This window comes from Solea solea, chromosome 1 (genome assembly GCF_958295425.1).
Source record: "Solea solea chromosome 1, fSolSol10.1, whole genome shotgun sequence".
NCBI classification, from domain to species: domain Eukaryota; kingdom Metazoa; phylum Chordata; class Actinopteri; order Pleuronectiformes; family Soleidae; genus Solea; species Solea solea.
Window position 1 is genome coordinate 11905863 of NC_081134.1, and position 16006 is coordinate 11921868.

The 16006-nt window shown below is 40.7% G+C and overlaps 1 protein-coding gene across 3 annotated transcripts; it reads right to left on the bottom strand.

The window, feature by feature from the left end:
• Positions 1 to 4: 4 nt before the first annotated feature.
• On the bottom strand, positions 5 to 15929 carry rc3h1b (ring finger and CCCH-type domains 1b). Of its 3 annotated transcripts, none has more exons than XM_058647596.1 (20): positions 15788 to 15929; positions 14120 to 14544; positions 12563 to 12683; positions 11892 to 12131; positions 11588 to 11763; positions 11042 to 11242; positions 10719 to 10851; positions 10485 to 10603; positions 9945 to 10057; positions 9552 to 9797; positions 8910 to 9121; positions 8393 to 8805; positions 7483 to 7638; positions 7164 to 7319; positions 6639 to 6861; positions 5889 to 5982; positions 5597 to 5687; positions 5085 to 5303; positions 4796 to 4899; positions 5 to 3809 (listed from the first exon to the last, which is right to left on the bottom strand). In XM_058647596.1, exons 2-20 carry the CDS (start codon positions 14348 to 14350, stop codon positions 3653 to 3655), a joined length of 3405 nt encoding a protein of 1134 aa, XP_058503579.1. In that variant the 5' UTR covers positions 14351 to 14544; positions 15788 to 15929; the 3' UTR covers positions 5 to 3652. The 3 variants fall into 3 exon arrangements, with proteins under 3 accessions (XP_058503579.1, XP_058503572.1, XP_058503589.1); XM_058647589.1 differs by having other exon boundaries at positions 5889 to 5985; positions 15788 to 15928; XM_058647606.1 differs by having other exon boundaries at positions 3719 to 3809; positions 4792 to 4899; positions 5889 to 5985.
• Between the last annotated feature and the right edge of the window lie 77 nt (positions 15930 to 16006).

Genomic DNA, 16006 nt, shown 5'->3' on the forward strand with positions numbered 1-16006 from the left:
ACACTCAGAGTTAGCAATATCATTTAATCTTTCCCCCTCAGCTTAGAATCACTGTTGTACATAAGTTACATTTGTTTTTCTCAATTTCACAGGTTAATTTTTTTTTTTCTCTTCAAACTTCCAGTTTGACCTCCCTCTCGTATCAAACAAAAAAGCAGATTGTATTATACAAAAATGCAAACCAATTTTCACACAGTGAATTCTCTTACAAAGTCATAAAATGGCGTAATAATGGCTACATCCACATTGGAGGAAGATAATTGTAGACATTCCTTAATGGAGTATAATATACATATAAAAACTTTTTTTTCTTGCTGAAATCAAACCTGTACCTTAATTTAAGAGATATTTTACAAGGGAGTAATTATATAAAAAAGCCATTTGCGAATTTCCCCAGAAAGTCAGGGAATAAAATGTGAGTCTCAAACAGCAGTAACAGAGTTCAGTGGTCATGGGTGGGAGTGGAGGGATTAACTGGTCATTTAAATGAGAGGAAGAGGCGGGCAGGTCACACAGGAGATGCTTCTGCTAACAAGTTTTTTGTTTTTTTTTAGTAAACCACCCCGTAAGTCATTTGAGTCAGATTTTGTTGACCTGCACGACGACGAGAATGACAAACGACGTACTGAATTAACGCCAATAAAAGCCAATTCATAGCGAACCCCATTTCCTCAATGCAAATGTTATTACATACTGAGATTCTTTTATCACAAGCTTGCAAACTTTGTATGAAAAGTTGTCAAAAAAAAAAAACAAACAAACAAAAAAAACTATTGTGTCACTCAGACACTCACGTATCACACTCACTACTCTACTACACACCATGTCAGATGATGCATTCAAGACTTTCAGGTCAGTAAGTTCACTTGCCTATTACAGAAAGAAAAAACAAAACAAACAACTATAAACTCACCTAGTTCGACAACATTTCTTTTGACAAAATTTAAACAAACCTTGACATTTGCAAACCTGCGGTGTTGCTGCGTTGTATAACTGATGATGGGGGTGGTGGCTAGTTCGTCTGTGTGACTGTAAATCATGCCAATTCAGTGTTAGTACAATTTGTGAGGTCATCTCATGCTCCTAATGCAAACAAAATAAAAGGAGCATTACAAGAGAATTTTAAGGCCAACCTTTCATTAAAGACTTCCTGAATATCGCTGGGGGGGAGGGGGAGGGGGGGATGGGGAAAAAAATACCCCAACACTTTTCTAATACCTCAACACTATCACCCAGTACAACACACTCAGGAGGGAGAAAAAACTTAGGGTACATTTTCTACAATACAATCTAGCACACACAAAACTTCTCCATAATTTTCCAAAGTTACAGAAATTTGTCTTCTTTGGAAGCATAGTCTGTAAAGAATATCTTTGTTTGAACACAAACGATTAAGTGAAAACACAATGCGCACAGAGGTCCTTCGCCTGGGAAAGGATAAAGTCTGTGTTGGCAACCAGTGGACAGAACACAAATCAAAACAAACAAACAACCATTTTGCTGATTCTAAGTAGAGATCATTTAATATAAATGCTGAGCGAGTAGAATAAGAGGTGGCACATTAATAGTGCTTTAGTATATTAATGTATGTATACATACTCATATGTATAAGTGAGCTGTGTACCTAAACAATAAATGTAGCGAGAAAAACCAGAGGCTTGAGGTGTGGTTGCAAAAAAAAAAAGGAAAGGAAAAAAAAACAAAAAAACAAACAAAGCCGCTATTAATGTGCTGACAAATTGGAAGAGATGCCAAACAAGCCGAGGATTTAAGACACAAAATCATTTGTGTCGTTTACTGAACTCGCTCACCAGATTACAAGGGGTTTGTCAGTTCCTCAGTACATCTCATCTGGCTATAACAGAGGCTCAACATTAAATATATGACTTGACCCAGAATGTCTCCTCTATCCTTCAACCGTTCAAGCACAAACAAGGGCTCTTTTGCTCTAAAAAGTGTTGTCCATCATGCTAATCGTTTACAGAAGGCAAAGAGCTCCATGTGTGAGCATCAGCAGTAAACAATTCACATGACGGATAGAGAGAGAGAGCTATGACAGTGGTAATGGTGGTGATGCTGACGGGACGCTGTGATGGGGGGGGGGGGGGGGAAACGTGAGCAGAATATTGACGAAACTGATAACGATCAAATTATAAACACCTAATCTCGACTTTATTTCCTTTACCCCTCAGTAACCGACTTGCTATTTATTATCCTCAGCTGTAAACAAGATGTGAACTGTGTCGCTAAAAGCACGACAGTCACGTTTCTAACAGTATAAATGATGAATCGACATTTTGCTCCGAATGCAGCCATCAACAAGGCAGAGATGTCAAGCTCTGGGTGCCCCCGCCCCCAGAATCGCAACAATGTAAAGCATGAAAAAATTAAACAGAATTCAACAAAAGACACAAGGGAAGGCAACTTCATAGAAGTTAAGGAGAAAAAAATGACAAGATAATCCCAATGGGGAGGCCTTTTGTGTGGCTAGATGAGACGCTCTAAGGAGGGAAATCCAACTTTTTTTTTTTTGTCACCCTGGTGTTATTAAGTCAAGGTTACGCTCTTTCACACGACTCTGGAAGCAGACAGAAAGACCCCGCCTCCCTAAAAAAACCACTTCAGGAGTATGTTGTGAAATATCTCACAACACGACGAGCTAGGACTGACTGAGCGTCATGATTTGGGAGCACGGTCAAAAGGCTTTGTAATCAAAACCACATCAGGTCGCATAATAACCAAGAGAAGCACTAGTAGACTCCCTTGTGTGTAAAAAAAATAAACTAAAATAATAATTCATGTCATCAAAAAAGACCTGGTGCAATCTTTAAAACAGAATGCTTCAAATAAATACATAATGTACTGATTTATGGTGTGTTCATAAAATGCACTGATAAAAAAAAAAAAAAAAAAAATGGCAGGTGAGGAAGTGCATGTGGTGCAAAGGGGATATCGAACACATTGCATCGCCATTTGGGATGAATATTGTGGGACATCGAGCTGCTTTTTCCCTCCTCGGACCATCTACATCTGAGCAACCACTTTTTTTCACGATTCTGGGGAGGGCGGGGGAGAACCAAGCGACACACCTCTGCTGTTCCCTACAGCACCGTCACACGACATGAGAAGGCATGCGATGTAAGGGTGCTTGATTACTTTGCTCCTCTGCGTTTAACCGTTCATTTGCATTGTATGCTGGGACAATTTTCATCACGTCTAGAAGTCAAGAGGACTTGGGGGGGGGGGGAATAAATGAAATGCAAAAATACACTTTTGTTATTCATAAAAGGATGGAAATTGTTATTTCCCTTTCTTTTTTTTTCTTTTTGAAAGACGTTACTACAATACCATCAACATCACAACCATTTTCTCTTCCTGGTATTCTCTATTGTGAGCCTTGTTAATTTATTATCCCAGTACAAAAAAAAAAGCAAAAGAAACACACAAGAAATGTTATCATATGCCCTGGTTTCCAGGCAAGGAAAGTCATTAAAAAAGCTCATTCACAGAACAAAAAGAAAGAAAATTCATATCACGGCAGATACTGCTCATCTTCTAAATCGAATGGGTGTATGTGTGCATGCTTTTCAATCGAGCATCGTATGTGTGTGTGTGTGTGTGTGTGTGTGTATGTATATAAGTGTATACTGCCCTAAGAGCAGGAATGGACAACGCCATTCTTCTGCATCTCCGAACCAGTGGCACCTGGATCGGAGCACAGACTCAATGCAGACGTCTTATTGGTCAGTGACAGCATGGACCCGCCTACTGCACTTTCTTGCAGACTGCTGGAGCCATTTGACACCTCGCTGTAATGGGGACAAAAGTGAGAGAGGGAGAATTAGAAACAGAGGACAGCGTAATTAAGCCTACTCGCCACTCGTTCTGTGGGCTCCACAAGTTGTCGCGGCACTATGTCGGCAAAGTGAAAATTGGCCACAAAGACTTGTCTTTATAGGTAGCTCTAAAACACCCGAGGCAATCATGGTTCTGGAGTCTCTGGAGTAGAGGTTTTCATGGACTAAAGAACAAAGCAACACAGGGAACACATTACATGTAAGCTGTATCAAACACTGACACACGGATGCTTTCCACATCTATCACTCACACACACACACACACACACCTCTTATACTGCTGTAGCGTTTACAGTATCTATAGACAAACACTTCCTGTTCATGCAGACATTTTCACTGTACGCAGTACGAGTACAGTGAAAATCATAGATTAAAAAGCTAACCAAAGATGCCACTGCATGCCGAGTACAACAAAAAGGCATTTAGGGAGTACATGAATCATCAGGAAATGTTAACATACAGTAAAGGCCAAAACCATCCAACTTATTTTTCATTTAGAAACACATCATTTCTGCACCGAATAAAAACTAGATGCGCAAGACCGTTGGAAACAATGACACATTTCCCCTCATTTGATTTCTGATTGGTTCTCATCAGCCGTGAACGAAAAGCTTGGTTCACACAGTTTTAGTTTCTCCTCGACGGTGTAATAAAACACATGCCTGCTCTGGCTTTTCACCGGTGTGGTGTCTCGTGAGTAGTACTTTCCACAATATGAGTACACAACCACAGAGGAGAAAAACAGCATCCTCTTCACACTAGCATGTACAGTGCACCAGAAGTGTCACGTGGGGTGTTGATGTGGATGCAAATGACTTCTGGTAGATGCTTGACTAGACACAGATGGGGTTTTTTTTTCCCCCTCAGAAAATCTTGGTTTTCAAATGAAACTTCAGTCGGACAGATTTAGCCTAAATTCAAATTATGTACATACTCACCCAAGAGCCAGGGAGATTTCTTCCAGCTGACTCTTGTGGTCCGGTTGTCCATTCTCTGTAGGTTTCATCTTGTACTGCTGAACATCATGTGCTACTTGGTTTTCCTGGTTTGGAAATGAGTAAAACATGCCAAGTTGTCATTATTCCGAATTAGCATTTGTATAGATTTAATTTGTGGTTTATAAAAAGGACATTGGGAGGTTAACAGGGGATTCAAGAAAGCCTAAACAAACTATACTAATTCCCCCATTTCACAACTTCACGAATGTATAGCCAAGCGTCTTCTTACCATAGCCATTTCACGGGTCCTTTTTCCAATCTCTCTCTCCACCTGGTGGAGCTCAAGGCTTAGCTGTTCACTGGAGACGGGAGTAGCACCTGCTCCCCCTGTTGGCCACTTGGGTTGTTGCTGCTGAGCTACTACTGCAGCCTGGGCCTGGCAGGGCTGCACAGACTGACCTGCCAATGCATTGGCCTCCCTCTGCAGCATTAAAGAATTACTGGCAGCCTGCAACCGTAAAACCGGACATGAATGTGTGCACAATTTTGTGATTTCTGGCATCAATCGGAGAAACCAAGAAATAGACTAGTAAAATAGAAAATACTGGTTTTGTTAAAACAATGATTTAGAAGGACAGCACACAAATGAAGTCATCTTGTTTGCAAATTTGAAATACACATGTGCATCTTTACAACTATAAACGGCAAGTATAAGTTCAATTGTGTTCAATGTTGTGATGGTAACGGTAGGAAAGTGTCCCGAGGGAACACATTTCAATGTAGTTGAGAGAGAGTACAAACCTCCATGCTGTGCATCTGGGTCTGTTGGTTGATCTGCTGGTTGACCTGCTGCAGCTCAATTTTCAACTGTTCTCTGTCTGCCAGGGGGAGGCTGTGAGGATGACATAAAATAAGAGATGTTAAAAAGTGTATTCAAAGTCATTAAACTTTCACTCAAAGTCAATATTGACTTTGGCTTCACAACCCATCACACACATCTCTAATTGCAGTGTTAAACTTTTCCAATTATTTACATTCATATTAATAGTGATGATGTAATTGAAAACAAACAAACAAACAAAAAAAAACTCACCGCTCACTGAAGTGTCCCTGAGAGGAGGTGGCAGTCTGGTGGGAGGGGTATGCAGCTCCACCCCATCCTCCATGGCTTCCATACGTATATTCTGCTGCTAGTGAAGGGGGTGGGGGCATTAGTTGTAAGAAATGTCAAACTGAGAAGATTTAAAACCAAAAGATATGTGAAAACATATGTAGATCAAATAAATGTCAATATTTCATATGAAAACTTCAGTATTCTTGAAGTTTTTAGTATTAAAGTATTTAGTAAATAGGCTCAACCACACAATATGTTGATAACTTTTGAAATGAGAAAAAAAAGATTTATCATACAATATTAATATTTTAAAGAGCTAATGGAGGGTAACTTTAACTAAACCTGGCTTTGATGCAAGATGGCGCCTCCCATGTGGGAGCCTGTTGCAGCAGTTCTATTTTCTAACTTTTTTCCTTAAAACTTGGTCTTTTTCTACATTTTTTCCAACTATTTTAGTGTGTTTTATTATCTTGTTGATATCTTTCTATAGTGCACTTTCTTGTAAATGCATGTTTATTATCTTTATCTCTACTGTCTTGCTGCTGTGACAACATAAATTCCTCCACTGTAGGACTAATAAAGGACTATCTTATCTATCTTAACATATACTATATATCATGCTCCACTTATGTTAAATTATACAAACTGTCACTGAAACATCAAGAAGTCCCAGATAGGATGTGTGTGTGTGTGTTTGGAGCACATATAGTTTGTTGGGCACTTTCTTACCTGGCATGGCCATGTGTTTAGAGTTTGTGTTCTGAGAAGTGGTGACCATTGCCTGCACAGGGCCAGCGGTCTGATATCCTGTCTTTGAGGTGCGGGAGATGGCACCGAAACGTGATACAGTGGGCTGTGGGCCAAATGGGATAATGGGGTCATCATCCTTCACTTCTGCACTCCTCCGAGGAGCCTCCAGTGACGGTTCCCTCAGACTCTTTGCCTCCACGTTCTGACAGACACGGGGAGAGGGAAGCGTGCAGAGAGAAGAGGTTATGATATGGGCAGATCTCAGGAAAAAAATCACCTGGCATGCTGAGGAATAGAACACTGTTTTGTCAGTAGAATAATGAATAAAGATGAACAAAAAACATGTCAGTTTTTATGCAATTTAACATCCCCTAAATCAGTTACTATACTGTGTTGCATTTAGAACAGAATAATAATCCAATCAGGAGTCTCATGTGTTCCCACCCTTAATGTTGACACAGGAAATGGACTGATGTGGTTATGGACTGAAGCATTAGAACTCACCATCATTTCCATGGTACCAGAAACCATAACATCTTTGGGTTTGGCATCCTTTGTGCCAATGTAGGAGCCAATGGTCTCACAAGACCAGGGTGAGTATTGCCCCGTATAGTCGGGCTCTCTGCCTTTCAAAATGGTTTTGGAGTTTTCATCACCATACTGCAGACACAACATTGAAAGAAAAAAAAGCATGACTAACACACATTCACAGTCGACCAATATTTAATAAGAGTAGCATCAAGTGCGCTTCCTGAATCGTATGTGAGATTTTAAATGCTATAGTACAATCTGAGTAAACGTAGGAAGTTGGTTGTGTGTTCACCTCAGGGTAGTCACTGGGGAAGGAATGGGAAAGAGTGGGAGAGGCAGCGAATGGTGGAGGGGAGATGACCTTCCTTTCCTCAAGCTGGGACAAAAGCTCCTGCCGACGTCGGTGTAGGTAGTCCAGGCTGGGTTGTTGACCACTATATGATGGCCCCTAAAACAGACAAACACAGAGACATATTGCTACTGATAGGCTTAATTTTTTATTTTCTATCTTTTATAGTTTTGTAACTCCGGTTGAAAGAATTGCTTAGATATTATTAGAGGATACAAACATGTATTGGATTATACACTGCCTGGCCAAAACAAAAATGTCGCCACCTAAAAAGATGTCGCCTTTAGCTTTGATTACGGCACTCATTCGCTGTGGCATTGTTTTCGATAAGCTTCCGCAATGTCACAAGATTTATTTCTGTTGAGTGCTGCATTCATTTTTCACCAATATCTTGAATGGATGATGGGATAGTTGGACCACCTGGCAAATGGGATTAAGGTCTGGACTCTATGGTGGACCAATTCATGTGTGAAAATTCATGCTCCCTGAACCACTCTTTCACAGTTTGAGCCTGATGAATCCTGGTATCATCATCTTGGAATATGCCCGTACCATCAGGGAAGAAAAAATCCATTGATGGAATAATCTGGTCATTCATGATGGGTGCATCTTTTTTTGGCCAGGCAGTGTATATTAATTTAGCAGTATCAATACTACAGTGCTGTCTTATGTCATGTTGTGATGTGAACTGTTGTGGCTAAAGGTATTATGCCACAAAATGGTATCGAGTATTTCTCTGGGTATCAGTGTCGAGTTTGAAACTCTAGTATCATGACAATACTATTGCATCGAGAAGGATGACACAATGAACTAAAGGCAAATTTAAAAAAAAAACCAATACAAACAAACTCACCCTGCTGACATAAGCCCTCATGGGTGGAGCCTGGGCACCTGGTGGATAGTAGCTGTCTGGTGGGTATCTATCTCTAGCACTGGGCTCCTGGTGGTACAGTGAGTTTGCCTGACCACCTGATGGTGGAGGAACATCTAATGGTGCAGGACTCATTCTGACCAGGTTGTCCCTCTGAGATGGGTAAGGCTGTGGAGGAGGCGGTGGACCGCTGTAGGTCCCATGGCGACCCCGGTCGTAGTGAGGAGGATGGGGGTAAGAGAAGGATGGGCCAGAGTGAGGGGCCTGGTATGAGCGCTCTGGGGGGCCATAACCAGAGTAGGGATCTTGGTAGGGGGGTCCTGAATCACTTGGGGGAGGAGGATTACGCATGTAATCCCGAGAAACATACTGTGGTGGTGGTTGGTAGGGATAACCTGAGAAATAAACAGCAAGTTATTATTTATGTGAATGAAAATATAAAAACGCAATATTTTTTTCACCATCTAACAATATGCATTGCTCTTTGCACTAGACTGACCTGTGGGGTATTGCGGTGGCTCATACTGAGAAGCAGAAGGTGGTGGGCGACTGTCATAGCACATCTCAGGGAGCTGTTGCTGTGAGTACACAGGAGAACTTCTAGGTACCCCAGGCATGTGCTTCACACCAGACAGGTGGTCAGTTGGCATCCTGCTGTGGCCCAGAGAATGAGGTGGCAGTGACATACCAGGTTTCGGCACAGAGTCCAGACTGTAGAAACGAGAATTTCATATTCCTCATTAAAATACTTTAGGGTCAGAATTTCAAGATGTATCCAAGCCTGTTCATACGGATACTTTCAGTTAGTATTATTCAATAGATGAAGGAAAGAATTATGTTGGAAGAAATACAGTGCAATCAAGGCTTAAGTGTTGTGAAATACAGCTGATGTTGAATAGAATAAAATCTTTATTGTCAAGTGATTCTGACGTTTTGTTAAATTTCCAATGCCATTTTTCTACTTACTAGGTATTATGTTCTGGTTTAATCAAATATATTGCAATATGTGCATGTGGCAATTTCCAAAACTCCATTTTCGATGTATTGGCTGGTGGTTAAAGTCGGGTAAAACAGAACAGGGGCATACAATTTCAATTAATTGCAGCCTCTTCTGAAAATTAAATCAATACACCATACTCACACATCAGGTGGTGATCCGGGGGCACTGGAATTCACTCCATCCATCTTAACAGGTTTACGCAACAGCTCATATGGGACCGTGTCAGTGCCACGAGCAATGAGTTGGGGCAAAGAGGGCGCAACACTGCCATTGGGGAGGGGTGAAGGCTTCCGGGTCACAGCCACATCAAGAGGAAGGCCATCATCTGGCATGAGACCTCCTTGGCCGGGGAGGCGAGCTGCCAGACGCTTGTTCATCTTACGATACCTGAAGCATAAACCACAGTGCATGGTGTTAAAAAGCTAAAATATTGAACTGTGATAATTTGGGATTCAAGAGAGAAAATAGCAGGGTTTAAAGTCAAATGTAATACAAATGATTGTTGTGTTTTATGTTGTTATTTGTCAAACTCACTTCTCCAGTTCTTCCTGAGAGTGAGCAAAGGTACAGCTGGCTCCACGAGGACAGCCTCCTTTCTGCTTCATATCGCGGCACATGTATGTCTTGTACTTGCTGTGCTGAGGAGGCTAAAAAGAGACGCGGTGTGTTAATGAATTAGAAAATACTCAAAGGTTTGTGTCCAACAGCCAATACTGTTTAAAATACAATTATAGCTGATACTGTACCAGTATCAATATAATTTATCAAATATTTCAAAATTTCAAAAGGTGTGTTGTGGGGTCACACAGCAGGGCAGTGGTTAGCATTGTGGCCCCACAGCAAGAAGGTCACCAAGAAGGTCAGATAAGCTAAATGGACACTCTAAATTGACTGTAGGTTGGACTGTGAGAGTGAATGGGTGAAAAAAATATGCTGCAAAATTGAGAGAGAAAATTGAGAGAGAAAAAAACCTGAAGTGTAAAGTAAATAGTAGTAACATATCTCTGAAACTACAGGATGGAAGAACAACATTTATACCCTCTGCACTTTTCAAGTTAAGATGGAAAAACTGACCTGTTGAGGATCAGCTCCTTTCTTGCTGTGGTTCTGGATGAAGTCCACCAAGCCGTGCACCACTGTCTTCACTGCAACCAAGCCCTTCTCAAGCTGCTCCCATGTAGGAGGGGGGGCATCTGCAGGAAAGAAAAAATGGAATGAACAAAGATATAGATTTCAAAAAGAGACACTGTACACAGTATATCAGCCTTAGCCCTTAAGTCAAATTTTTTAAATGAGTATCATCATTACCAGGACTGGGATCAATGTTGGCCAGTAGTTCCAGGTGGGGTCGCAGTCTGTTGAGGTTAGCTGGGTCGCCGGTCCTCTGCAGTGCAATCGTCAGCTCCTGGACACTCTGAGCGAAAGATGCTGGGGTCTGCAGCTATGCCAGGGAGGCAGAGCGATTGAGATTGGACAGTTAATGTTTTGGAAGGTTGATGGGTGACCGCATTATGAATAATATGTAGGAACCTGCGTTTAATATATGAAAAAACAGAACTAATGCAGCGTGTACAACGGGGAAAGAACACCTGGGATACTAACAATAACTAATATTTACTTTGCGTACACACCTTATCTATAATAGACTGCATGTGTGACTTGTGAGACTGATCTCCATACAACAGAGAAGACCACTGGTCAGGTGCAATGCGCAGCCCTCCCTCCATGGCGATCTGAACAATCTGAGAGTCGTGCTCACGCCGCAGAGCCTCATAAGTGCGAAACTCCTCTTTCAGCTGCATCAGGGATGAATCTTCATCGCGCTTGGTTACCTAGGTAGCCACAAACGCAGAAATGCGTTACATTTTTAGTAAAAACACTTGTCACTTCTTTTGCATCCATAAAAATAAGGAACATTTTTCAATTAAGTTTAAATTACATATTAGTCCTGTATGTAATTGTCAACAATAATGCAAACCGATATAGTTACTTGAATGGCACCTCATCTCGTTAATTTAATTACTATAATATAATTGTATACATATTCAAAGATAGTTATCTCTGTGAGGTTAGGGTAACTTAAATGTTAGATCAATGTGTTCCAGTGTAAAGCAGCAACAACAGCTACAACCTATTTCATTAAGGAAGTATCTTCTGGGTCTGAGCCAGAGACCTACCTTGAAGCAGGAAGCTCTGTAGAGCAGCTGCACCACATGACCTATACTAGTTTTAGAGGCCTGTGGGAAACGTGGCTCAAGCCTCTGGACTACAAAGAGAACCAACACCTTCCTAGACAGAGCAGAACCATCCTCCAGAGCAAGGAGAACCAACTTTAGAGCTTCCTCTTGCATTGCTGGTAGAGGAAAAAAAACAAAACAAACACAAAAAAATTAATTTGAATACATTTGCATGTATTTAACAAGAGCATAAAGACAGATAACAGGTCAATTTCTTTTTGCAGAGTAATGGAAAGCATTTAACCTGGGCCAAGAAACTGACATCCCCGTGCACGAACAGCAGCCCACAGATTGGAGGAAAGTTGCTGTGGATTCTGGTGCTGCAAGATGAGCTCGGTAACAGTTCGCTCACCAAGAGAGCGGGCAGCTCTCATGGCTCTAACTCGGCCCTCCTCCTCCACCAGCTGGCAGTGGACTAAGGTAACCAGTTTCCTCTGCATGGGTCGACTCAGCATGCTCTGGGCTGTGCTGCTCAGACCCACACCTGGTGAGAAATTAAATAAGACATTTTCATTTTTAATTCTGACATTGCATGAACCAAACCACTATTTGATAAATTCAGAAAATAATGAAGAGGTTAATTGATGTGAAATATCACAGTTGCATCCCCAGTGAGTAATGAACAATTCTGTTCTTAATTGATTGCTTTACTTTTCTTTTCTTTCTTTACTTCTCCTTTTACCTTTTTACATGAGAACAACATGCAGAAAAAACTAACTGAAAGCATATCTGAAAAGGAAGCAAGGCCATGTCCATTAGTGGTCACCATAGCAACAGTATTCTCACATCTAAGGCCACTTGAAAATCCCAGACAACTGAGTACATGTAGTAAACAACCATCTGGTTTTATTCTGAAGGCAAAGAATAACAATAAAAAGGTAAAACTAGGGGTGCTACTCATACGTGTATAAATACCTCGGGTGTTGCTGAGGGGTTTGAGGTAGAGGGCCAGCTCCTCCACACACTGCCTGGCCTCCTCATAATGCTGTGAGTCTTCTGGACTGGTAATCAAGGCAACTGGTTGAGCCTTAGGAACCTGTAACAAAAAAAGATGGACAAATTAGGACAACAGATGGCAAACGCTGCAACGATTTCATACAATAATGTCTCAACAAAGTTTTAATGTTCTTTTCACTAAGAAAACTACCCTCTCAATTACATATGCCATGTGTGATGACACAGCACTCTGCTTTTTTTCTCAAGTTTATATGAAACTCAGAACAAAAATAAACACAATTACAATGGACTTCATCAGTCATGCTGACCTGCTGAACTGCCAACAAGCTAATGGCAATAAAATAAATAGCAAATGCATTACACACACTATGCTTTATCATATTTAGTAGTAATAAGTAATACCTTTCAAGGTTTGCAAAGGCAAATTCAAATAACCAACAGACAATAAATGTCACTACTAGTGTAAATCTACCATACCATCATCTAAATAAACTGCAGCTCTGAGGCTTGTCATGAGATATAAGATGTTACAGACAATGGCCCCTAACCCCTAATACCCTAACTGTGTAATAAAACTGTAATGACTAACATCTCCTTCAGATCACATGAAAAAATAGTATACCCTACAAACCTAGATGTGCACATACATGCAAGGCAATGTGCTGAAAGACAAGCCCATATCAGAAATACAACAGTTATAATTTATGCCATTATCCATTATGTGGTATATGCCTGGAAACTTGACCTCAAAGCCAAAACACCATTAGCTGAGCCTCACCCTGTTGGTCAAATACTGACTCAGAAAGATTCAGCTGTAACATCCAGAATATACAGAATGTATTGCTCAATGTTGGGAGTGTGACTCATAAAAGGAATTCCCAAGCTTTGTGCACACCATTTAGAACGACTTGTGTAACACTCTAATTTGTCGTCTGTCTGTCTAATTCAACAGTAATCAAAGAAACCAACATAAGATAAGATAAGGTCAAGATAAGAATAAATCCCAAAAATGTCACGATTGCTAAGACTCAAAACACATGCAGGGCCGGGCAATAGGGATGCAACTAACAATTACCTTAATAATGAAATAATTTGTTGATCATTGAATTGTTTTAATTACCAATTAATTGTTTTGTCCACAAAATATCAGAAAATGTTGATTGGCGTTTCCCAGACCTCACAATGATGATGTTCTTAAACGTCTTGTTTGGTCCACAAATTTCTTTGATTTCTTTGTTTTGTCATTTCCTGCTAATAAATTAGTCTAAAACCACAGTTAACTGGTTGCTGTAGGTTTCCAGGGCTTAGGGACTAAAACCAGTCTTTAATGGACATTAATTGCAATATTTATCAACATAATAATTGGAAATCATCATCTTGCCTAACTTTATCAATGAGCCGTTACTCCTAACCAAGCCAAGCATTCTCAAAAGTACCATATAAATGTTATCAACTGAGACCTCTTGTCATTAACTACCAAACATTTGTATAATTAAACAGAATCATGTGGCTTACCTGGCCTCCCACCAGCTGCAACAGGGCTGTGTTGACAGGTAGCTGCTCAATGTCTGTGTTGATGGCTGTCTGGTCAAAGGGACAGGCCTTGCGGTGCAACTTGTTCAGGCACATCTTGCAGACAGTATGTCCACAACCTAAACTGATGGGCCTGCGAACAGTCTCTTCAAATGTCTGTGTGCAGATTGGACACAGCAGGAACTCCGTCCATTGTGGTGCTTGCACTGGCATGGTTTTATGTTGATGGGACAACTGCGTGTAAATATATGTAAGCTTTTACACAGAGGAAAAAAATATAATAATATATATGTATATATATATAATATATGGAAGATTCCACTGGAATCAAGATTTTTCTTCCGAACTTAATCGTTCTTAAATGTCCTCACACATTGTGGATTTTGGATCACATTGCGTGATGAATACTGTTGGGGAAAAGAGAAGGAGAACATTAATTAAAATTGTGCCACATTCACATTTTTACATGCAAGTCGACATGAAGTTTCAAAATGCTGAGTTTAATAATCTGCCAGTATCTGATTGTATCAACAAAACGTGGATGTGATGTGAACGAGTACATCAGCAGTTGCCGATTACTCACTCACTGATAGATGAAAACAAAACGGTTTGTATTACAACGTATATTTTGACGTTGGCTACTCGACGCTGAGCGCTCTTCAATCGAAACAACAAAGTAAAAAGCGAAATCAGATTTAAACCATGTGAAGCTCATATTTCCCATATTACATTGATAAAACAAGCGATTAAGAAAAACCAAAACAACTGATGTGTGGCCTACTTAAAAGAGCTGGTTACCACTATGACTGTGGACAAAGGGTCCTGTGGAGGCTAACGAACAAGTCCCTCCGCGCTAACTTGTTATGAAGCTAATATAGTTATAAATGTGCTAATATTGTTCTAAAGCACTGATTATCTGTATGGTACTTGGTTTGCAATCATGGCTGTTATCGCTCTGACGTTTCGTTGTACAAACATCACTGATGTATCTAAAATTAGCTTTTGCAACCAATTTGTAGGTAGCATTAGCTCACTTTTACCAAGCTAAGCTATGGGTGGCTAGTTTGCGAGACTGGTTAGCGAGCAAAACGTCGCTTGATTAAAACAAACTACTGTCTAATATCACACCAATGATTTTGAGTGTTGAAAATGTTAGTATTGTGAACGTTAACGTGAACTTGAGATCATTACACTGAAAAAGAATTATATCCGATACCGTCTCTTGGTCAAGAAAAAACAGCTTGAGAAGAGACAGCGAAGTGTAGCCATTTGACTTGAGATTATGTAACGCTAGCGTCCGAAACTACCAAGCAAACCAAGTATCTTCACATGTATTTATGTCCTATTAGGTGCAGTAATTTCGTACCGTTATAAATTAAATGTTCGAGATCAAAGTATGATTGTGTTTTGATCACAGTCCACATATATACTACCATCGCCGGACTGAGCACAGAGGGCTAACAGGATAGCAAAGTAACCGTACTCCTCCCTGTAGCAGCGGTTAGCTTGTTAGCTTAGCTACCTATCGTGTTAGCAACATCTAATATCGCCATAGCTATGCGTCAATTCGATGTGACTAAAACAAAATATACACTATCCACCGTTACTTCCCGAGCCTAAAAATATGTATATGTTGCCGATGCTACTCACTCATTCCAAAACACTTGGAAGATTTTCATCCTTTTTCAGAAAACGGTTGCCATATTTTCTTGCCATGTCGACTGTGCAGCTTAGCTGCTGCCGAGGTTTGGGGAGGGTGTCGACTCGAAAACAGGCTAGCCGGTTACAGCTAGCTGAGCACGGTGTGTGTGTGTGTGTTCTTGTGTGTCTTTGGTGGGTTTGTCAGTGGCACCCTCTAGTGTCTACTTC